The sequence below is a fragment of the Alternaria postmessia genome (genome assembly GCF_024291825.1).
Source record: "Alternaria postmessia strain BMP 2775 chromosome Unknown scaffold_44, whole genome shotgun sequence".
Classification (NCBI taxonomy): domain Eukaryota; kingdom Fungi; phylum Ascomycota; class Dothideomycetes; order Pleosporales; family Pleosporaceae; genus Alternaria; species Alternaria postmessia.
In genome coordinates this window covers 1-23,118 of record NW_026260117.1, presented here as the reverse complement: position 1 = coordinate 23,118, position 23,118 = coordinate 1, and the positions used below count along the sequence as shown (strand labels likewise).

Sequence of the window (23,118 nt, the reverse complement as noted above, 5' to 3'; positions counted from 1 at the left end):
TGAGGTTCGCCATGTTAATCCAACCACTTGCCCGCGCCGCCAGTCGGCCGGGCCTTCGGGCATGCAGTTTGCGCCCGCATCCTCTACACCACGGCATCCGCGTCTTCACCTCCTCCCCGCTACACAGAAAAGATGCTCACGGCCAGCGGCCAAACCCAGGCGCAAAGCCAGCCGTCGAAGCTACCAAACCTGCCGCCGACCCCGCTGCTGCCAAAGTCGCAAAGACGGATCCCTTGCTCCAAGAGCAGGTCCTGACCAACAAGGAGCAGCGCAAGGCCGACTGGGCTATCATGAAGGAAATGTCAGCATACCTGTGGCCAAAGGATAATCTGGGCACCAGATTTAGGGTCGGCCTCAGCGTGGGCTTGCTTGTAGGCGCAAAGCTGCTGAACGTCCAAGTTCCCTTCTACTTCAAGAGCATTGTAGACGCCATGAACATAGACTTTGCAGCTGTTGGCGGCACGGCGACGACAGTGGCAGGCTCTATGATCATTGCATGTAAGCTAGACCCAACAATGCATCTTTCTTCCACCCTGGCTGAGACTCCCTCCAGACGGAATGACTCGTATTGGCGCCACTGTATCCCAAGAACTCCGCAATGCTGTTTTCGCCAGTGTGGCCCAGAAGGCGATACGCAAGGTCGCTTGCAGTGTCTATGAGCATTTGCTCCGGCTAGACTTGAGCTTCCATCTGTCACGACAAACCGGAGGCTTGACACGGGCCATTGATCGCGGAACCAAGGGCATCAGCTTCTTGCTGACTGCCATGGTCTTTCACATCTTTCCCACGGCACTGGAAATCTCATTGGTATGCGGTATCCTGACCTATCAGTACGGCTGGCAATTTGCTCTCATCACCGGCACAACCATGACCGCATACTCTGTCTTCACCATCATGACCACATCATGGCGCACCAAATTCCGCAAGCAAGCAAACGCCGCCGACAACAAAGCCGCCACCGTCGCCGTCGACTCCATGATCAACTACGAGGCCGTAAAGTACTTCAACAACGAGAAATACGAAGTCGGGCGCTACGACAAAGCGCTCAAAGACTACGAAAAAGCGTCCATCAAGGTCGCCACTTCCCTCGCCTTCCTCAACTCGGGCCAGAACATCATCTTCTCTTCCGCTCTCACTGCTATGATGTACCTCGCCGCCAACGGCGTTGCCACGGGCCAGCTTACAGTCGGCGACCTTGTCATGGTCAACCAGCTCGTCTTCCAGCTCTCCGTGCCCCTCAACTTCCTCGGCTCCATGTACCGCGAACTCCGCCAGAGTCTCCTAGACATGGAGACCCTGTTCAACCTCCAAAAAGTCAACGTAGCCGTCAAGGATAAGCCAGATGCCAAGCCCCTCGCCCTCAAAACCGGAGAGATCAAATTCGAAAACGTAACGTTTGGATACCGCCACGACAGACCTATTCTCAAGAACCTCAACCTTACTATTCCCGCGGGCAAGAAAGTCGCCATCGTTGGACCTAGTGGCTGCGGAAAATCAACTATCCTTCGCCTTTTGTTCCGCTACTACGATGCGCAGGAGGGACGTATCTTGATCGATGGTCAGGATATCCGCGATGTGTCGCTGGATAGCTTGCGCAGGGCGATTGGTGTTGTACCGCAAGATACCCCACTCTTCAACAACACTATTCAACACAACATCCACTACGGTAACTTGGACGCGACGCAAGAACAAGTCATCGAGGCGGCGAGACGCGCGCGTATCGATGAGAGTATTGCGCGGTTTCCGGATGGATACCAGACCATGGTTGGGGAGAGGGGCATGATGATTTCGGGTGGTGAGAAGCAGAGATTGGCAATTGCTAGGCTGGTGCTGAAGGATCCGCCGTTCTTGTTCTTTGATGAGGCGACGAGTGCGCTGGATACACATACCGAGCAAGCTCTCCTTTCACACATCAATTCTCTTGTTAGGGAGAAGAGACGCACAAGTGTCTTTGTGGCGCATCGCCTGCGCACGATTTATGATAGCGATGTTATTATTGTGCTGAGGGAGGGGGGTGTGGCGGAGAGTGGGACGCATCAGGATTTGATTGATTGTGGGGGGTTGTATAGTGAGCTTTGGAGTGCGCAGGAGACTATGTTTGTTGAGAAGGAGGAGGGTGAGGGGGAGGGTGAAGAGAAGGGTAAGGATGGGGAGAAGAAGTAGGTGGTTGTAGTGGTTTAGAAGGCTGGTGATAGAGCTGCAGTTGAAATCTTCCTACACCTCATTGATCTACGTAACCTCTTTAGACGAGTTCGATATCCTCAATCGTCCATTCCCCAATTTGTTCGCCTGGTGCTGCCTTTGTTGAGAAACGTCGAATGTCCGTGTGGCCTACGATGCTATCCATAAGAACGGGAATTTTTGCTGTGCAGATATGCTCATACGTTCCGTTGGGTTGTTTCCTTAATACACATGTTACGGAACATCCGAGTAACATCCATATTTCGTCCCCAGCTCTTATGTTGCATTCGGGAATGAGGCCGAACTGGTCTTTGTCGGTCAAGATGCACTTTCGGTCGGTGAGTTCCATGACGATGTGAGATATTGCAGTGATCGCTGCACTATGGTTGCTATAATTGGGTAGTGGTGCTACCAAGGCGTCGATCAAGTGTCCGCCAAAACCGATATGACGATCTGCAAGATCTGGCCTCGTACTCCAGTCGTAGAACCACTTGAGCCCAAGTACGACGTTTTCGTAATTAATGTACTGATTTGGCCACCATCTAGCCAAGGCTCGGACCACTTCAAGTGGTATCTGTTGCTTCTCGCGGCAGAAATATGACCCAATGTGCTGACCGAGACCGGATGACCAGAATTGGGCCACAGTCATTCCGTCACGATCACGTTCAATTGGCAACGGCAACACTGTTCGTACCTCGCCAACTTTCATTGCACGAACACGTAATCGCATATGAGTCATATCAACGGAGTCCGACGCACAGGTCGTGAACAACTCGTTATCTGGAAGATTGGTCAGAGATTTTACTGATCTTTTGTTATGCGCGTATTTACCAGTTGCGAGTATCTTGTCGGAGCTATCTTCATCATCGTCCAGCTGTTCACCAATGGTGATTTCGTGTCCAAGTCTCCTCTGAGAGGAACTTATGGGTGTCCCACATTCGAAAGACTCTGACCATGTGCGTGGGATCCAAGTGAGAAATGAGCGTTCTGAGTTGTGTTCCGCATACTCGTTTTCGTCAAAGTTTGACCAAAAGCAACTGTCCAGAAAACGAAGATTACGATGCAGTCTAATGTGGTGGTCAACTGCGTCAAGCATAACCTGACTAGCTGTTTTGTTGTAGTCGACATCTATGTCGTTTTCCTGAAAATCATTGGCCAAATGCATGATTGCATAAAGTCGATCATGAGTTCTGGATGACTTCAGGTTGAGAGTCTGAGGGAGCATGTCAATGAGCGGACCCCTATCGACAAGTACAATGCTCAGTATCGTGGATATCTGAAGCATCATCTGTGTATCTGACTTCCCAAGGGCCGCTTTCGTCAGTTTATCTATGGCTTCTTGGAATTGCCAAAAGTTGGTACCAAGAACAATGACGTTCATGCAATGCAGAACTAGTCGCTGCGCGTTCATGACCTCCTGTTGTCTGATAGTTCATTGCGTATAGGATTAGCTACAGTATGTCTTCGTGTGAATTGACTGTGACCTACATCCAGAGTCGTTCCCAGTATTTGTTCTTGAATATCGGCCCCACAGGCTCCCAGAACTGTATGTCATCGCCTAGGCCCCAGTTCAATCCTTCCGTGCGTAGCTCAAAGCTTTTGAGCGCCGCCACTGCTTCACTCTCTTCTTCTAGGTCAGGTCCGTTGATCCAGATCCGAACACAGTCCGCTTTGTTATAAACTGAACGCATCATAGCAACCTGATGCCCGCGCTCTTTCTCATCTTGTTGATTGATACATACTGCATCTATCCAGATTCTACGAACCTCTGAGCCCTGCTGATCGCGCAGGTATTCTAATGCCCTTGCGAGGTTCCAAGCCACTGGTATAGCTGCGCCATCGACAACGATGTGATCCACGGGCGACGCATCACCCCACATGTATGAGAGAGCATCGTACTTGTCTCCACCACCGATCGATATGATGGTGAAACGGCCTTGGAAAGGGTCGGTGCGCTCACCAGGTTGAAGTTCCAGTACCCGAATACACCTGGCAGGAAGAGGTTCGTAGTTGAAGGGAGGCAGCCGAGGCAGTCGAATCGGCCCGAGTGACATGCTCGTGTAATAGCGAAACATGCAATGAAACCTGCCGGTGTATTCAGAATTGTCGGTAATCATCGTACTGGCTTAACGAGGAACCCCTCAAGAGAACATAAGAAGTGCCGAGAAATGCAGCGAAGGCACAGGCATCGTCTGTATTATAAGAGAAGGCGTCGACCTGTCGGAAACAAGACTTGGCAGTTGCCTTATTGTGGCTGAAGCAATACTGCGCAGCGGCAGGGTGGCCAAGCCGCACAAACCGGTGAAGACTGTCCATAGATGCGCACACAAGTATTTAATAAATTCTGCAAGTCGCGTTTCGTGTGCTTGCTGAGCGACATGGTTGGTTGGCTGTAACCGTGACTGAGCGATGGATCTGCCAACTGTAGGCTAAGATGTCATCGCTTCTTCTTGCAGGGAACGTATGCCGTGTGATGAGTAGGCTCACAAAAAGAGCTGAGGTTTGTGCTGATTAGCTAGCCTTTGTTGTTAGCGGAGAGCGGGGTTAACTTGCGATAGAGGCTGCAGGGTGAGGTGGAACTTCATTTCAACATTCCCAGTGACGTACTTGGACTCGCATTTACGTTTTGTCTCAACTGCAGTAACATGAGCATCGCAACCATTCCAAAATTTTGCGATCAGGCGTCACATCCCTCGATTGTCCTTCATCCGATCAGTTGCAATTGTTTATCCTTGCGAGGATGGCACAACTCACAAAGAACCAGGAGTTGATACGACTGGGCATCATATACTAAGAAGGCATACCGAAGCTGCAACGATAATTAAATACCCATAGGACTTTGCGGTTTAGGATGTCAGGCACAACACTCTAGTACACATTGACAAAGGTCAACACCTGCTTCAACACCAACAAAGGGGTAACTGTACTAGCGTAATATTTTCCAGCAGGGTGTACGTTTCCTTCAAGATATCTGTCTCGGTAACTATTATCATTCCTAATGTTGCACTTCAATAAAATCCCATACAATCTCCTCAGAGCTCCAGTCCATAATCTTAACCTTCCGTCTGATCTCCTTTTCCGATTCGTTTGCAAATACACCCAAGGGGCGAAGATGGTCACCCTGACGTACTAGCAGAACGAATCCACCTTCTGGGCGCATTCGGGGGCATAGGTATTCGTTGTTTCGATGATGAGGGGTTTTACAGAACAGAACTCCATGTTCATGATGACCAAGGTATTGTGCAGAAGCTGGGTCCTTAAACCCCATCCATCCTTTCTCCTCAACGCATCGCCACTTGAAAATACCAAGGCCTCCTGGTTTGTCCATCACGATCTCACCGTCCAAGAACGTGATAACCTGCCCCGTTTTATGAGATCGGATCATGAAGGTTCGCCCGGGCCATGGGATGGAAGAAGATTGTGGCATTTCGATACCCAAAGCGTTCTTTGTGGTATTCTCGGAAGATGCGGAAGGTGTGCAGATATCCCACGTTTCAGACTCAATAATAGAAGGAGCTGCTGCCCGATCGTGCGCCATGTAATCGAAGACTGGTTTCGAGGATCGTTTGCGATGTGTCGGGGTGAAGGTGTTCAGAAGAAGAATGGACGAGAGGTGTAGTTTTGAGGGATCGCCGACGAACGTCGCACATCCCGGGCGCGTAGTTGAGGCACAGTCGTCGCACACCTGGATGCATCCAGTACTTTCATTGGTGTTGCTCACCCCACTGAAGTAGAGCAGCGAATCAGCGCATGTTCGTCGGAATTGTTCTTGCGCCGGCCTCGCGCTGGTTATCGCAAGGTTACTGTAGCTGCCCCCTTGCCTATGCGTGGTCTGGTTTCTATTTACGACTATGCGCATTTTGCCTCGAGAAGTGACGCATTCGCCTGTGTTTGCATTTCTCGAACAGTCATACCGGGGTGTATAGAGTAGCTCGAAGCGCTGTATGTAGTATTGTTTCAAGGCTCGTAGAAGCGCATGCCTCCAGACAGGGCATCAGAGGTGTTAGAGACCCACTCGCTCAATGCCAACCCTGGATACTTCAACAGTAAAGGATTGGAGAAGAGCCACAGCATCTTAGATGACAAACTGACTAGCTGGGAAGATTTCATCAAGAACAGCGATATCTTGCGCAAGTAAATAGCTTCATTGATGTGTTACAACAACAACTACAAAGTCATTGCTCTTATGGACTTCGACAATATATGGACCATGATGTAAAGCTTGATGCGAGCATAGCTGTGGCAACATACAAGGCATACAAGACGGCGCTGAAGCGCGCATGTGGGTGTGCTTCATGTCACGGCGGTAAGGCTGGGGAAGGGTATTGCTTTATCGTCCTGCTCGAGACCGTTGTCAAACTTGGACAATTGTTGTCAAAAGTGGACAACCCCACCTCTTTGCACCCGTCGCGTCTAGGTATAGAGCAATTTTACATCCAACCACCAGGACGTAAGAGGAGTACCGATTCAAGGCAGCCAGGCATTGAGAGCAACCGGTACGATTCAGATGTTATATCAGCTCTGTATAGTTCCAAAAATTGGTTAAACGATACGTTGCGGCTCTTCTCTGGTCGTGTGCCAAAGCAGGGAGATTCACAGAGTGCGGTATCCAACTTTGGGATGTGTACTTATTACAGTACATTCAGGCAGTCGTATGCGGGGCATTTGTCGGGTCGGGTGACTGTCACGGTGGGTACCATCCAGCTGTATGAACGCTCATACCCGACTATGACAGATGAATACATGGCATCTGAGTTGGACATCGCCGTCGCGTCGAGATTGCCAGAGGGTCTGAATTTCCAGGACATTAACGTAGTCGTACGCGAAACAGCGACAGCACTGAAGGTTCGATTTGAGCTCAAGAACCCGTCCCAGACGGATGGTAGGGTATATCGGATCATGCCTGCGTCCGCAATTCGATCATTCATATGGAAGACTAGATTCGAGCACTGCAATCCAGCTTCGATGACCCATACACCTACCAATAGCGACGTTGTCAGAAAAGTATAAAGCAGAAACTTGACTCGATATCAAATCGGAGAGGCGGAGGTAGCAGTGTTGAAGGCTAGCCTTGTGCAACAATGGTTCTTGGTGGACTGTACAGAGACAGAATTCATCGTCGAAAGGGAATGCTTAGATTGCAGTCTTGCTGCCGCGCTGGCTGCTGCGTATCGGCCTAAGCGTCGAAGTGGACTCCGTAAGGATTGGTATAAGGTGTGGATTTGTGAGATGATTGGAGCCTGAAGGCCTATTCGACTGTAGTTCGGTGTAGGATGATTACATGATTGAGGCGTTTGGAGTAGTCCTTGCAAAGTAATGTAGCATTGGAGAGAATTACGAGACTTGACGGTGGCGATATCGAGCGCGATAATAACTGTCGTTGGTCAACCAGCGCGTGCTCTTGGTCGCACCGTATACGCCGTATCGTGGTGTCGATGAGAGACCTCCGCGTCCTCGGAGCTGATACGGCTTGACCAATCGGTGCCAACAAGGCGTTCAGGCGAGAACACCGAAAAACGAGATGGAGATGTACGATCCGTAGTCACTTTCCGATCGAAGTCAGCTGTTGAGATGAAAGGGTCGTATCGGCTATGCAGAGCCGGTGCATGCTTAGATTGTAGTGTTGGTGACATCAGGCACCTGCCAAGCCTGTCCGCGCTAAAATTATTGCCGCCGCAAAGCCGGCGACGGCGGTGTGAAGATGATTTCCTCCACTTACCATACATATACAAGCTCGCCGACCTTCTGTCATGGCGGCAAATCTCCTGGTCTGTTCGCATGGCCTCGCAGAAATACATACTCCCTGGGACGACCTTTGATCTTCGTGCTTCAATCGCCAGGAAAACGCCCATATCTGCAGAGATTGTCCGGTCATGACGATATCTCTGTTATAATTCCGCCTGCAGCAAAATACCCGTAGCGTACCCACCCAGGGCCACGGTCTCGCCATGGACGAACCAATGTCTTCGAATTACGCGAACAGGTCGTGGAAGTCGCGTATGCTTCGCCCTTCGAAGCGCCATGCCACGTCGAACAACCATCTCCATCGGGAGAACACGCGCCAATCACGCGGAACTGCAGCCTCAAGCAAGAATGCTTGGTGGAAGACACGCCTTTTCAGTGGCATGATAAACGATGTGCGGCGACGAGCACCGTTCTATTGGAGCGACTGGAAAGATGCGTGGGACTATCGTGTGGTGCCTGCGACAGTCTACATGTATTTTGCGAACATCCTGCCCGCGCTCGCTTTCTCGCTGGACATGTTCGAAAAGACGAATGAGAGTTTTGGTGTCAATGAGGTTCTTCTTGCCTCAGCGCTAGCCTCTGTCGTTTTCTCACTCGCAGCAGCGCAGCCGCTGGTCATCGTGGGAGTCACAGGACCAATCACCGTCTTCAACTACACCGTATACGATATCATTACCCCACGGGGAACCAACTATTTCGCATTTATGTGCTGGATTGGCATATGGTCTTTGGTCTTTCATTGGATCCTCGCATTCACGAATTCCTGTAACGGCCTACGATACGTCACGCGCTTTTCCTGCGACATTTTCGGCTTCTACGTCGCATTCATATATCTGCAAAAGGGGATACAGGTCTTGACGAGGCAATGGGCTGTCAATGACGCGTCGGCATATCTCTCAATCGTGATTGCTTTGCTAGTCACCGCGGTCGCATACATTTGTGGCATCGTTGGGCAATCGTCGCTGCTTCAGCGGCACGTTCGAAAGTTTGTCGAAGACTATGGCACGCCACTTACAGTCATCTTCTTCACTGGTTTCGTGCACATTGGCAAGATGGCCGGCATTGAGTTGCTCAAGCTACCTACGTCGAAAGCCTTCTTTCCAACCACAGATCGCGGATGGTTCATACACTTCTGGGATATAAGTGTTGGTGATGTCTTTCTCGCTATTCCGTTCGCCATACTGTTGACCATTCTTTTCTGGTTTGACCATAACGTTTCCAGTCTAATCGCGCAAGGCATGGAATTTCCGTTACGCAAACCAGCGGGCTTTCACTGGGATATATTCCTCTTGGGCATAACAACTGGAGTTGCCGGGCTACTAGGCATCCCATTCCCAAATGGCCTCATCCCGCAGGCGCCATTCCATACCACGTCGCTTTGCGTCACACGCACTGTGTCCGACTCGGATGACGAAGAGAACAAAGGACATGCCAAGCGGGTTGTCGACCACGTGGTGGAGCAGCGAGTATCGAACCTTGCGCAAGGACTTCTGACGCTAGGTACCATGAGCGGACCTCTTCTCATTGTTCTCCATCTTATCCCACAAGCTGTACTAGCAGGCTTGTTCTTCGTTATGGGCATTCAGGCACTGGAAGCAAATGGCATTACGGCGAAGCTCGTCTTTCTCGCGAAGGACAAGCACCTTACATCACGATCCGACCCGTTGAAACAGATCAAGCGCCGATGGGTGATCTGGGCTTTCGTTGGCCTCGAACTCATCGGCTTTGGTGCCACGTTCGCTATCACTCAAACTATTGCCGCCATTGGTTTCCCCGTCTTTATCTTGTTATATATCCCGATGCGAACATTCTTAATGCCCAACTTCTTTACGCAGGAGGAGTTGGGAATTCTTGATGCGCCGACTGCGAGTCCGTTCACTATGGAGTCGGTGGGTGGTAATCACGGTCAGGTTGTAGAACCAAACCCAAACAACCAGGTATTGCAAGAGAGCGAAGAGGCTGAAAGAGGCGAAAGGCGCAGTACTGCCGAAGAGAAGATGGGCGTCATCGGAGGACCCAGTAGAGAAAGAAACAGTTTTCAGAGGACGGATTGATCAAACGCAGTCGTTTGAGAGACTTGCAAAAGTCGAAAGTAGCGACTGAAGCTACAGGCCTGTGCGGCGTTGTAAAAAATAAAAAGCAGAGACTTAGTACACTAACGTTGAAAGTTTATATATTCCGCGATACTGTCTTGGCACCTTGTAAATGATGACAGCAGAATATCACAGTATCTATGCCGTCGGTGATGGTTGGGTTGATGGGCCCCGTCGTTCGGAGCGGGAAAACTACCTGATTGTGCTCGGGTGTACTTGGCATCTTACCATTTTGCTCTTGGCATGGTAGCGCCCAGCCGACGGACCGTCACGATCACCTACACTTGTCTGCTTCCATCGGCCAAGACTCAAGGATATCGCCCGCTCCAATCATGGATCGGATTCAGATATGCCGACTCCGAGCATACGGATACCGAACTACGTGGGTGGATCGAGACACGAAACTTCAAGCGATAACCCATCAAAGACCTTCGTAAGTGGGGGCTCAGTATTCATGAAGATGCTCCCAAGTATCCAGGAATACCAGTCATTCTCTTTACCAGACGCACTGAGCTGACGATATAGCGAACATGATCCGGAGGCTTGCCGGCGGCTCTTCGGTGAGTTTACCTGGAGAAAAACACAAGGCGGTGCACGATAACATTGCGGGATGACTGATGGATATTCAACAGTGGATATCGAGGACATCAAGGTAGATACCAGCGGTCCTTGGCTTGCCAAGGAGTTCTTCTGGAAGATCCATAAGAAGGCATAGAGAGATACGACTGCAAGATGTTGTTGACCAGCGGCTTCATCCTACATCAGCAATCAGCATGCCGTCCTTTATCAAATTGCTGCCACTTCTGGCAAGCATCGCTTCGCTCTCCGAATCCAAGCCTTTGAGCCATCCATCAGTTACCTTTGCTCCTTTGACTGGAGCTACACCCGGAAGCGCCCAGAATATCGTCGTTGACTATGTCGGAGATGTCGATGGTGAGCTCACAATCACATACGCAGCATGTGATGCTGGCGCTTCCATCGCATCTGCAAAGCAACATATCGGCCGGACACATGTTGGCGCTCATCCTTTGGCTAAACGCCATCAAGGACACGAGAAAAGGCGGCCAAACAAGTTTGTCTGGTTGACCCCAGCCGAAATGTCTGGCGGATGTCTTCATGCGTTCCTTGATGGAGAGCCAATCGGGAAGTCAGAAGAGCTTATTGTCAGCAAGCGTCGCACCCGCCGCAGCGAGAAGAAGTCCTTTGTCGATGTCGCAGGAGTCGACAGTAACTGGTTCGACGGCGTCGCATACTTGCAGCAGAAGCAGCCAGATGAGGTGTTTGTAGCCTCAGCTAAGAGTAAATCCTTCGGTATCCTCGGAGGAGGAATATCTGGGCTCATGACATCTGTGGGTACTCAAAATATGAGGAATATTAACAGTACGCTAATGAAACTATCAACAGCTGTTACTAGACTCTGTTGGCATACACAACTGGAAAATCCTCGAGTCATCTCAGCGTATCGGTGGCCGCATTCGTACAGTCTATCTCAACGGCACTTCTCCGGATGAAGGTCAATATCATGAGCTTGGACCCATGCGTTTCCCGTACGAGATCACTGATTCCGAGACCAACGAGACGTTTCCTTTCAACGACCAGCGCATGATCTTCCAGCTGGCCGAAGCTCTCAATGAACGTAATGGTGGTAACAAGGACCTTCTTGTTGACTTTATCGAATGGATCCAAACTTCTCCAAACACTCCCGCTGATAGTCCCTTCCGTCGTCCCGATGGAACCATTCCGAGCAGGACTGAGATAGCAAATGATCCAGCATATAAGAACCCAACAACATATGGCAATGCCACTACTGCCGAGGAGGCCATTGCTGCCCTTGACGAGTTCAAGGGTCTGGACAAGGAGCGCGTCAAGATGTACGCCACCAACATCTTCAAAGCATACAAGCAGGCCAAAGACGACGGCATGTTCGACTACTCCGAAGTTGCCTACCTCCGCAACAAGCTGAAGTTCGATCTCAACACTACCGATGAGGTCGGTCAATCCCACATCTACTGGCCTATGTGGGAGTACGAGACCGTCTACTTCCTTGCCACCAAATGGGTAACCATCAAAGGCGGTCTTTCCAGAATGCCCGCAGCCTTCGAGCCACTAGTCAAGGACAAAGTCAAATACGGTACCAAGATCAACGGCCTTCACTGGAACGACAACAACAAAACAATATCCGTATCCTGGAAGCCAACCGGAGCCGACGCCTTTTCAACACCAGACAACATTGAAAACTTCGACTACGTTCTCAACAGCGTACCCCTGAACCTCATGAAATTCTGGCATCTCCCCCGCTACTCCAGCCTCCTCAAACGCGCCATCGACCGCACTCTCTTCGCCAACGCCTGCAAAGTCGCCGTGCAGTTCAAAACGCGTTTTTGGGAGCACCTCCCGCAGCCCATCATCGGCGGGTGCACACGTCTGTACCAACCCCAACTCGGACAAATCTGCTACCCGTCCTGGCAAATTAACGCCACAGGCCCCGGCACCATGCTCGCCTCCTACCTCTCCGACTACGAAGCGACCGTCGCCTGTGCCATGCCCGAAGCCGAGCACATGGCCTACATCAAACGCGCCTTTATCGAAATGCACGGCCGAGATGTGATTGAGGAGAATTGGACAGGCAACTATGCGCGACAGTGTTGGGAGCAGGATGAGCATCAGGCTGGGGCTTTTACCATGCAGATTTTTGGACAGCAGCATTTGTATCTTCCGGCTTTTTATCAGACGGAGTACAATACTGTTTTTATTGGGGAGGCGGCGACGTTTACGCATACGTGGATTTTTAGTGCGTTGGAGAGTGCGACGAGGGGGACTGTGCAGGTCTTGCTTGATATGGGGCTTGTGGAAGAGGCGAAGCAGATTACGGATACTTGGATGGCGAGGTTTATCACTGTGTAGAATCGCGTGAAAAGTTTATATAGAACGAAGTTCACGAACTCATGTTCTCTCGAGTTGACACACTTTATGTCGATACGAAGGAGCTCGTATCTTTCCCCAGGCGTCAAAGCCATACCGAACCTGGACTAGAGCGCAGCGCGATGGTTTCAGCGATAAGATTATCGGGTTGCGAACCTGTCCACCTACATGCCCTCAATAACACAGGGCAGGCACATTGAACATCTGGTTACACTGCCGCTCAGCATCGCTTGTTAAATTAGCAATTTCCGCGCATCTCAAAGTCCACATCTGGGTTGTAGAGTGCACATCACGGGAGGTCGGATGGTTGTGTTTGGGCACGTCGAGAATTGTGGCGCATGCCGCTTGAATCCTTCTGACAACAAGTAAATGCAGGGGAGCTGCAGGAGCTGAGCTGCACGATTGGGGCGGTGCCTGTTGCCCCTTCCATCCTTCGTGCCACACAGATGCTGGCCTTGCACGCGTCCTACCACGACCACCAAACTGTCATCATCTCCATTGCTGATCGTGGACGATCCACGTGGTATCTGTGCATTACACTACTTATTCGTGCTCCTCGCGAATTTGCTCTGCGCAAATCCCGCCCACATAGCGACTGATCACTGAATGAATACGCCTTATGACCCGGCAAGACTTCGAGCAAGACCTCTTACGGAGATGGTTTCCCAACAACGGTGGAGAAGTGTTGACATCCTTCACTGAGAATGATATCCGTGGCATCGCAGATGTCTTGTCGCGCTGTGCACGGAAACGATGGAGTCGCGTCCCAAGACTGTACAGCATCCTCCGGAAGATTGGCCAGCTAGATACGTTAGACGCGTTCATCGACGGCGACATTACAGATGTCTACTTTCCGTTCTCCAAAAGTACGCTTCCGGAAGCACTACGCGATCATTCGGCACGTCTCAGATTCCTCGACTTGCAGCACCTCGTCTACAATACCGAAGCACTTAATCTCGAACGACATGCGTCCCACGGGCACTTCAACGATTCTACGGAGGTACCCTTGAAGAAGATTGGAGAATTGGGCAAGGGCGGGTCTGGGTTCGTCGATCGCGTCGTCAGCACCATAAGTCACCAGGAGTACGCACGGAAACTTATACTGAGAGGGAGAACCTTCAAGAAGGACAAACAGGTTTTGAGAGACTTCACGAAAGAATTGTCAAATCTCAAACAGTTGTCGCACAAGCACCTTGTTGAGTTGGTCGGAAGTTATACCGACAGAAAATTCGTGGCCATTGTGATGCTTCCAGTGGCCGACACAAATTTGCAGACGTTCTTGGAGAGAATGAACCTCGACGAAACAGCTCGATCATTCCTGAGGCCTTTTTTCGGCTGTCTGACTTCGGCGCTATGCTATTTACACGACAATCGTATCCGCCACAAAGACATCAAACCATCAAATGTGCTGATCAAGGATGACCAAGTTTATTTCACCGATTTTGGAACGGCACTCGATTGGTCTGATCGAGACAGTAGTACTACATCGACAACACCGCCCACGACCCCTCGCTATTGCGCTCCTGAAGTGATGGCATATACCCAACGCAACTCAGCATCTGATATTTGGTCCTTCGGCTGTGTGTTCTTGGAGATGTGGACAGTTTTAAGATCTCACACGCTTGAAGAATTAAGGGCACACATGATTGCTCATGGTACTGGTACAAGGGATTTCCATTCGAACCTTGAAGCCATCGCAGGCTGGATCGATATTGTTCGGTCCTCATCAGGACCATCAAGCGATCTTGTTCCATCGATATGGATTGAACACATGTTGCGTCAGAAGCCGACAGAACGTTGGAATATTCATATTCTTGAAGACCACATTGGAGAAGCTTGTGTGGACCCACATATACAGCATTCGTTCCGAGGCATGTGCTGTCTGGAATTTGATGACGATACTTTAGGGAGTACGTGGTCAGCGGCCGAAGATGAAGAAGATCCATCTAGAGGGTCTCACCTGTCCCTACAGCACGTACAAGACTCGACAAGATTAGGGGCAGCATCTGAGATACCAGCCCCTTCCACGAAGGCCTACGAACATGCTTCTCCGCCTGCACCACATGTCGAAGATGAAAGCGATTCGTTCGCGCAAGGAACGAAGGCATGCAAAGATCAAAAGCTAAATCAACATTCCGATGATATGTCAGGCAATATGCCTAGGCGAAGTCTTATCGAGAATGAGTCACCATTGCCAGCACTCATATCCTCGGTCTCTGGCTGCGGCATTGAGGACAATGACAGTATTCCATCTTTGATTGACGGGATAACAGTCCCGAGCCAGCACCCGGATTCACTCGATACTCTAGGTCGCCTTGCCTTTGACGATCGGTTCGAGAGCCAACTGGCTGAACTTCCAGAGAGACCTCAAACTGATGCAGAACACAGCGATGCTAAATATAGCGTGTTCTGTCCGTATCGCTGCGGCACTGTTTTGACGGGTGTAAATGCGATTAAGAACCTGATACAACATCTTAAGGCCCAAGCTTGTGCAGGGTCTAAGTCGAGCCGGGTTCAACCTCGTTATCCGTGTCCTATCAGAAGTTGTGGAATGCAGTATTCTCAGTCAAAAATGCTGAGGTTACATATGCAGAGACGACATGACGCGCCTCCAGTAATACAGCAGGTATCATTGCCTCCCAGCATAGCCACTGGCTGGAATGTCAAAGATACGCAAACACTCATGCCACGCGAGTTGACCTTCCGCGAGAGTGCAGTTGCCACGAATTTCGAAATACACGCTCGAACGTGTTTGCATTGCAGAGATCCGCTAGAAGTATATCTCTGGAAAAGCGAACTGTGCCAAATGGGTCTCCGTTGTGCTCGCAAACTTCTCGAATTGGTGTTCGAATTCGATGGGGAAGTATTTGCCAACGTCATCGGACTGTCTACGCAGGAGATCATATCAGAAAGTATACACAAGGTCGATATGCCTCTATCGCACTTCCGTCAGATACGAAGTCTTTTCAAAGCCATCGAGCATAGTTCACACGACTTTTCAAGCTACGTGCTGAACGAAGATGGTCAATCACATTACTTCAGCATATACGCTGCGAAACGTTCTTGGACAGAACTTCACCCATGTCGTACATGCATGAGGCCATTGGGTTCACGACGCAGATTATCTAGAAACGGACTTCTGTCACACAAAGATTGTTGGTACATCGTGTACAATGATAACAAGCACGATAGAGGGCAACATAATCACCCACTGTCATCACTGAGATGGAACGGTCCAATCAACAGGCAGCACACTACCAAAGAGAGCGGTTGGTTGAAGCCGGGACAACGTCCAGAAATTACAAGTCCAAAGTCGGAAACCACTGTTCTTGGAAAATTCTTCGATGATCCTTACGTTGACGTTGACATCACTTCACTCAGCTCCAAAAAGAAGCGAAAGAACAAATACGAGATCGATGAAGGAGGATCTGATAAATGCTCAGAACAAGACTCAGGCCTGTGGGAGGGTAATCTTCTTTCCAAAGCCCATGATCAAGTATCCAGAGGAGACTATCGTGATATGAGTAAGCAGAGCAAGAAAGGGGGTGTTGCTGAAGCTGTTATCGAAGAACTGACGCCGCCATTGCTAGAGTTGGAGCCTGTACCGCCACTAAAAGAAGAGAAGGCTGACTGGGGTTTGAGTCCGATATCGAAGAAGCAGAAAATTGATCTGTAAAACCAGAATCGGTTGCTCTTACAGGAGCGATAAAATGAACATCATGTTGCGCAACTTCTCCTTCGACCTGGTGTCGTTACCCGAGTCTTTCTAAGCGAACACCAATAAGTGACGATATAGAGTACTGTCCAGTACCAATACGCAATGGAAGCGAGAACTCTAGTGACGAGTACGAGAGAAACGCTCTGCGATGTGAACCCGAATGTGTAAAACTAAGGGACGAAGACTATGTTATTATCCCAAGTGTATTTAGTACTGATCTAGGTTGATTCAATTCTCTGGTGCTAGACGATACGTCATCTTCGTCAGCGCACTATTCTGGGCCCTAAATAATCAGCGCAAGCAAGAGGCGTACTACAGTGTCCGTGCATTCAATGCACACGTTTAGTCAGCGCCACAGCAACTATGAGGGGCTAGAGACCCTCGTTCTCTTATTTTCAATGATGTCTTAGTTACGTGCGCAAGCTCACGATACGCAATAAAACGCGTCTGAACAACGCTTAGGCCCAACCCCTGAACCCCAGCTGAAGGTTAATCAGAGCTACTACCGATTGAACTTTCGACCTTAGTAGACTATAGTTCTCTTCTCTATCAAATGCAACTTTAGTATACCTGTGCGATAGCTCCCTGAGCGTAGCCCTTTACATTATGCTAGAGAGTTTAAGCGCGTTATTTAAGTGCCGCTTAGGCCTTGTATAGATTCTAGGTACTCTTAGTAGCACCTAGATTCTGTAGGCATTCGGGATTCTATTACCTAAAGTTAGGTCTCTTATAAATAGCGTATAGAGAATAAATTATGAAGATCGTAACTATAGGTGATAGTACTTACTTTATATTATGAGAATATTAAGAGATAGCTTATATATAACTATAGTAGACGTAGATAGTAAGAATGTAATAATTCTTATCTTTCTTATTGTAAGGGGCGGGCCTATTGGGCCTTGTATGCAACTAAACACGGCGACCGCTCAGTCAAAAGGCTGACACAAGAAGAAAGAGGGTGTATTGTGTTGCGTAGTTGACACTCAGGGTCGCGGCCGCGACCTGCAACGTGAGGTTTCCACCAAGTTACCACCCAGGATTCTTACTCTGGGCCAAGCACATCACAGATGTAGCTGATAACTAAAGGTAGAAAGCCCTGCCACTCTAGATGCATATCTACGTTAGCTATCTGAACATTCTATTTAGAACTTAATGATATCGATGTTGCACAAAGAAGAAAAATGAACTTACAGCTAGACAGATCACAAAGCTAGAACATCTTAGATTGCAACATATTTGAACATACTTCGAGAAACATGTTAACTAACAATTCTAGATTATTTCGTGGAGATCATTACACTGATAAAATAACAAGCACTTGAATTTTCATAGAAGGCTGGACCAGGTCCGCAATCATCATGAGCGGTGCTTTGACGCCTCTCGGTTGCGTGTGTGATATTTTGAGACGACAACAATGAACTGGCGACCGCGGAACCCGGCAGTGCCGAGATGAAGATTGCGACCTTCGTTGTTGATATCTGGGGTTGGAATAGGAAGAGGTCAAACAGGTGCTTCCCGAATGATAGAAAAAGTTTATTATCTCAATATACATTCACTTATGTCTTAATCAGCGAATATGAAAGTTCCTTCAAATGGATCGGTATCATAAGGATAGAACCGCTTCGGCGACTACGAACTGATGTGGTCTGGAGTTGGGTTCACCATGAACAGCACAGTACGACAGTCACGAGAAGGTTAGAATATGAACCTAGATTCTGCTGAGTATTTTCGGGTACTTATCGAGCCGTGATGATCTGACAAAGCCCCGACAAGCCCATCGTTGGCGCCTCGTGTTTTTGCGCACAATCGGCGACCACGGTGGAGAAGCCGACTTCGAACCTGAAGTCGTTTTGCGTCGTATCTATCTTCTGGTTTAAGAGCTTACTGCTTATGATCATCAAGATATTTGGCCTTCTCATGTCTAAGATAGCTATGTTTTGCTCCGAGAGCTCCGTTCGTGTCAATTTTCGTTCACCGGCTACCATTTCCAACATAAGTCCCACTTCCAGCGTGAGCACTAAGAAGCTTCTCTATTAGCATTAAAATAAATCTGCACTGCAAGGAGTCACTGAAATCGTCGCAGTACTATATGAAAAGTTGCTCTACATGTCTAATGAAAACGTATTTGTTAACTTCGGCGAGGTCAACGTGGAGGGCAAAGAGCTCTTTCACACGAGCTATAGCAACATAATTTGCTCTGTCGGTCAGTTCGAACCGTTGGCGTACGTCTTGAGCCCGTGGGATGTTGATCCCTGGAGTAACCTTGCAGAACAGTGTCATGGACTTGAGATTTCGCTGTCCAGGTCGCTGAAGAAAGGTCTCGGTGAGACCAAGATCGGCGCCAGCATGAGTCCAGAGATGCATGTTATGATCATACTTTAGATAGAAACGAATACCAGCCGCTTGTGTGTGGACGTGGTTTGTTGCGGGAAGTAGCAGATTGTGTAATGCTTCCGCTGAACAAGAGAAATTTGAAAGAATGACAGGGTTTCTTTGGTCTAGATTCGACCATGTTGTGAAGTACAAAGACCTCAAAGTCTTGACGTTGATAAGGGAAAGAAGTTTCTGGAACATAAATCTAATATCATCTGCTTTGACCGATGACTCCCCAACAGCGAGAACGGTCATGGTGAGATGTTCTAGTCGGTCTAAAGTATCCCAATGCTGTGAAAGTAGCCCCTTTGATCGGTTTCGGCGACCTACACGGATCGTAGTATATATGTCTATGCTTTCCCTCAGTGCCTCAACTATGCCAGTATATCTGCACATGTGTAGCATTCCGGGTTTGTACAGGATGTCGGGCGCGGGGTTGTTGAGAAACACATAGCGGAAGATCATGTTCAGGAGCTCTTGGGGTAGGCTACGCAGACATTCGAGCAACCTGCGCTGTGACGGCGAGATACGTCTTGGACCGCGCTTCCTGTATGTTGTTAGTGATTGTGATTGATTCGAATAGTTTCTCAACGTACTGTCGCTGTTTCCTGCCGGAATTGACATTCTGACGCGACATCTCTTGTCTTGTGGCAAAGGTTGTCGTGATAAGTAACCGAACACCAGAATCTAAACGAACAGGTTCTCTCAAATGCGGAGGCTCGCAAGTAAAAGGCTGCCAAAAACCGAATCGCGATCGCGTGTGTCGTGTAGTTCACTTGTGTAAACAAATTGGACGCGGTGGAGGGGCGCGAGAGAGTATTACAAACGGCCTACAAGCCACACGATTTTGGCATAGACGCGCTTCTTTGGTGGAAGTGAAAGTAACCAAGTTTTCCAGTCTATGTCGAAGAGGTAGAGACACATTAGAGGTTTCGTATCATGTGCACTGGCATAAAGCAATAATGAACAGTCGTGTGGCGACATTGCATTCTCAGAGTACCCGTGCTGATCTACCAGAATACCGACCAAATTAGGTGCTGAAACAGGTACCCGAAGGCGATTCCTCTTCCTCGATCATTGAACAAGTCCAACAAACCAATGAAAAGGATGGGCGGCACCCTGGTAACAGGTACACTTCGCGCATTGTGGCTGCCGCCCAGCGCCACGAGCTAGCCTCCCGAAAGGCAATTGGTGATGTGTCGAATATTCTCAGCAGTGAGGTGATCAGCCTCCCGAGTTGTCCCCCGTGTTGAATCAGACTCTCTGCCGGCGAGCCCATCAGTCAGTCGTATCGTCCAATGTACCTGGACCAGTGGCTTTCGCGCACGTAAGGCAGCAAAACTCGCGGGAAACTTTATGTTAAGAACAAAGAATGATGAGAATACACGAGCCTGGCTGACGGAGTTGTGTCATTGCCGTCGAAGTGGCTGTGCGCATGGTGCATTGCAAAGAGATTAGAAACGAGGAGAGTGCAATGACCAGGAAACGTGAAAGAAAAGCGAGTGGGGAATAGCGGTCACTGTCAGCTCTGTCCGAGCTAGATCTGGGAGTTTGTTGGATGTCGCGTTGGCCGTTCTATTTTTCTGCGTTGAGGAGTGGGTGGAGTGTAGAAGAGAGAAGGGTTTGCGCTCGAGAATCGAAGAATACATACTGGGTGTGGCTTGGCGCGGCTACTTCACTAGCGGTAGCGAGCGCAGCTAGCGTTGGAGTGAAGGTGGAAGGCGGCCAATGAGCGGACGAGTTGTCCCACTGCGTCCGCGACATCACCACATGTTCAAATAAGGAAATTGAATTGAGCACCAAGCCTGATATCTTGAGCTTCTCTGATGATATAGCACTCAATTTAAGATCCAAAGGCGCATGCTGAGCCTCTGAAAGCAACTGCCGGTCGTCAGTCATCGTTATCACTTTGAAGATGCCTGGTCGCTTTTCCAAGCACCCCTGTCGTCACTCGTAACACACGCATATGTAGTGCCTTCGGCTTGAGCGCATGACGGTAACTAGCAGTTCCTTTGCCATGTGTGATGTACCGGAATCCGACTATTGTGAGTTTGGGAGCACACGATCTTTGATGCTCTCAAAACAGACAACACGACTGAGCGTGCGCTATCTACAAGATATCCAGCGTGGGTTCTATAAGGCAGATTTACGACGACACCCACTCCGGTGTCCCTCGCATGATCCATGCTCGTAGTGCAAGAATATTTCCACTTCGCATTGGTAGCACAACGAAACGACGTAGCGCATCGTGGTTGGACTTGACCACTCAACATCTTTGACTCACTTCTCGATCCACCCGTGAAAGCCATGAACAACGGATCGAGCCTATTTTTGACCGCAGTACGCCTTTCCAAAGTTGCGCCGACTCACTTTTGCGATGCAGCGTTGACGAACGGGACGATACTGCAGCGACGTCGGCCCATCGCATGAAGGTCAATGCACCAACGCAAACAAACACGCGCTCCATGGATATACGGCTTCAATCCAGACTCTCGCCCGGAGGGCAAGTTAGAGAGTACGTAGGCTATCAATACCAATCTCTTCTCTTTAGCCTCCGAAGGCTCAACGCTGCCATAATAAACATCAGTCAATGTGACTTCTGAGCCCTTCTCAGCGCCCCCGGTATGGGACCTCTTACATCGAAAATGTTCCAAGACAGGAGTTGTAAGTCAGCCCAACCTCGATCGACCTACTAGAATTCGCCGCTATCCCAGGAATACGGGATTCATTGTAACCATAATTGGTGCACAATTGGCGAGGGTCGACATGATGTTCGTCACATCTCACCATCTGAGCAGCCCCGAGATGCGTGGATGTTATTTCATTCGTACCTGCCGATACTGACCAGCTTTTTCCACTTGTAGTGTTCGATGTCCTCAAATCTTCTCCGTTACCCCCACCACTACCCCACGATCGTGACCGTTCCTCATCTCCGGAAGTAGCGCCCATGGCTTTGGAACGTTCCGACGATCTCACAGCTAGTATTTCTTTGCACCTGCCACCGGAAAGAGATAACCGAATGCAACCTCCGACACGTGTCGCAAAGACCACCATGCCGTCACGACGACCGGATTCCAAGGCGTCAACCAAGAACAACGCAAGAGCGGCGCGAAGGGCGGAGGAGCGTAGGAATAACCCCTCAAGTCAAACTCCAGGTCAAGCTCCTCCAGCATCATCTTCACATAATAGCGAAGATGGCACATTGTCCTTAGGAGACGCGACTAGTCTCCCAGGGTGTGGCGCAAAGATCATCGCCTTCGGTCCTTCCTATCCAATGTCGCTATCATCATCCTTCTTTCGCGAACCACGACTTTCGCTCTTGCCAGCATCATACACCATTCTTCCTCAGGGCTGGTACCGTGCTAGAGATGAGAATGAATCAACATATTTCTACACCGCCTGCGGCAAAGCGCAATGGGCTCGGCCAAACCAGCCTGCAAGTATGGCGGTATCGACGGAGCGTAAGAGGGAAGCGCATACCGCTGCATCCTCGTCAAGTGACATCGTACACGCCGAAGAGATAGTTGTCCCGTCCGAGTCTTCGTGCATCAACCAAAGCAAGGAAGGCCTAGCAGCACCGGGGGATGGGGATGGAGATGGCGACGCCGTTGAAGAGGGAGAAGGTCGTGAAGTAGGTGGAGAGAAGGAGGACGGCGAGATAGACGAAGAGGCAGAAGTCGAGTTGGAGACTGAGCACAAGGTTAAGGAGAAGGACCAAGCGACAGCAGCTGAGGATCACGACAAAAGCGCGTACAAGGGTAAAGGCAAGGAGAAAGTGCTGGAAGAAGAAGAAGACAAAGACGAAAGCGAAGAGACTGGAGACAGTGAACGCAAACGCATCTCATTGGCCGATAATCTAAAGCGTAAGCACATCTCGTTGGCGGATTACCAAAAGCGCAAGCAAATTCCGAGCGTACAGGAATCAGGACTTCAAGATGTTCGAGGCATCTCTGCACAGCGCACCAGAGTTGCTAACAATCAATCCAAACTGATGAGACTGACTGACTGACTGATTGCTTGGCAGTCAGTTCAGTGTCAGTTTAGAGCTCTCGTCTTATCAGTCAGTTCAGTTTAGAGCTCTTAAAC

The 23,118-nt window shown here is 49.6% G+C and overlaps 7 protein-coding genes across 7 annotated transcripts; 5 read left to right on the top strand and 2 right to left on the bottom strand.

The window, feature by feature from the left end:
* Positions 1-11: 11 nt before the first annotated feature.
* Positions 12-2,163, top strand: ATM1 (Iron-sulfur clusters transporter atm1, mitochondrial; the record flags this gene model as incomplete). The annotated part of the gene is made up of 2 exons (XM_051733219.1): positions 12-498; positions 554-2,163. The coding sequence occupies 2 exons, from the start codon at positions 12-14 to the stop codon at positions 2,161-2,163; spliced, it is 2,097 nt and encodes a 698-aa protein (XP_051586964.1).
* Positions 2,164-3,665: 1,502 nt separating this feature from the next.
* On the bottom strand, positions 3,666-4,235 carry J4E82_006969 (uncharacterized protein; the record flags this gene model as incomplete). The annotated part of the gene is made up of 1 exon (XM_051733218.1): positions 3,666-4,235. One exon carries the CDS (start codon positions 4,233-4,235, stop codon positions 3,666-3,668), a length of 570 nt encoding a protein of 189 aa, XP_051586963.1.
* A 941-nt stretch (positions 4,236-5,176) lies between these two features.
* Positions 5,177-5,719, bottom strand: J4E82_006968 (uncharacterized protein; the record flags this gene model as incomplete). The annotated part of the gene is made up of 1 exon (XM_051733217.1): positions 5,177-5,719. One exon carries the CDS (start codon positions 5,717-5,719, stop codon positions 5,177-5,179), a length of 543 nt encoding a protein of 180 aa, XP_051586962.1.
* A 2,410-nt stretch (positions 5,720-8,129) lies between these two features.
* On the top strand, positions 8,130-9,980 carry J4E82_006967 (uncharacterized protein; the record flags this gene model as incomplete). Its single annotated transcript, XM_051733216.1, has 1 exon — positions 8,130-9,980. One exon carries the CDS (start codon positions 8,130-8,132, stop codon positions 9,978-9,980), a length of 1,851 nt encoding a protein of 616 aa, XP_051586961.1.
* Positions 9,981-10,792: 812 nt separating this feature from the next.
* On the top strand, positions 10,793-12,923 carry J4E82_006966 (uncharacterized protein; the record flags this gene model as incomplete). Its single annotated transcript, XM_051733215.1, has 2 exons — positions 10,793-11,368; positions 11,424-12,923. 2 exons carry the CDS (start codon positions 10,793-10,795, stop codon positions 12,921-12,923), a joined length of 2,076 nt encoding a protein of 691 aa, XP_051586960.1.
* Positions 12,924-13,560: 637 nt separating this feature from the next.
* On the top strand, positions 13,561-16,617 carry J4E82_006965 (uncharacterized protein; the record flags this gene model as incomplete). The annotated part of the gene is made up of 2 exons (XM_051733214.1): positions 13,561-14,141; positions 16,188-16,617. 2 exons carry the CDS (start codon positions 13,561-13,563, stop codon positions 16,615-16,617), a joined length of 1,011 nt encoding a protein of 336 aa, XP_051586959.1.
* A 5,362-nt stretch (positions 16,618-21,979) lies between these two features.
* Positions 21,980-22,969, top strand: J4E82_006964 (uncharacterized protein; the record flags this gene model as incomplete). The annotated part of the gene is made up of 1 exon (XM_051733213.1): positions 21,980-22,969. A coding segment is annotated over one exon (990 nt), but the record flags the coding sequence as incomplete, so codon positions are not given.
* Between the last annotated feature and the right edge of the window lie 149 nt (positions 22,970-23,118).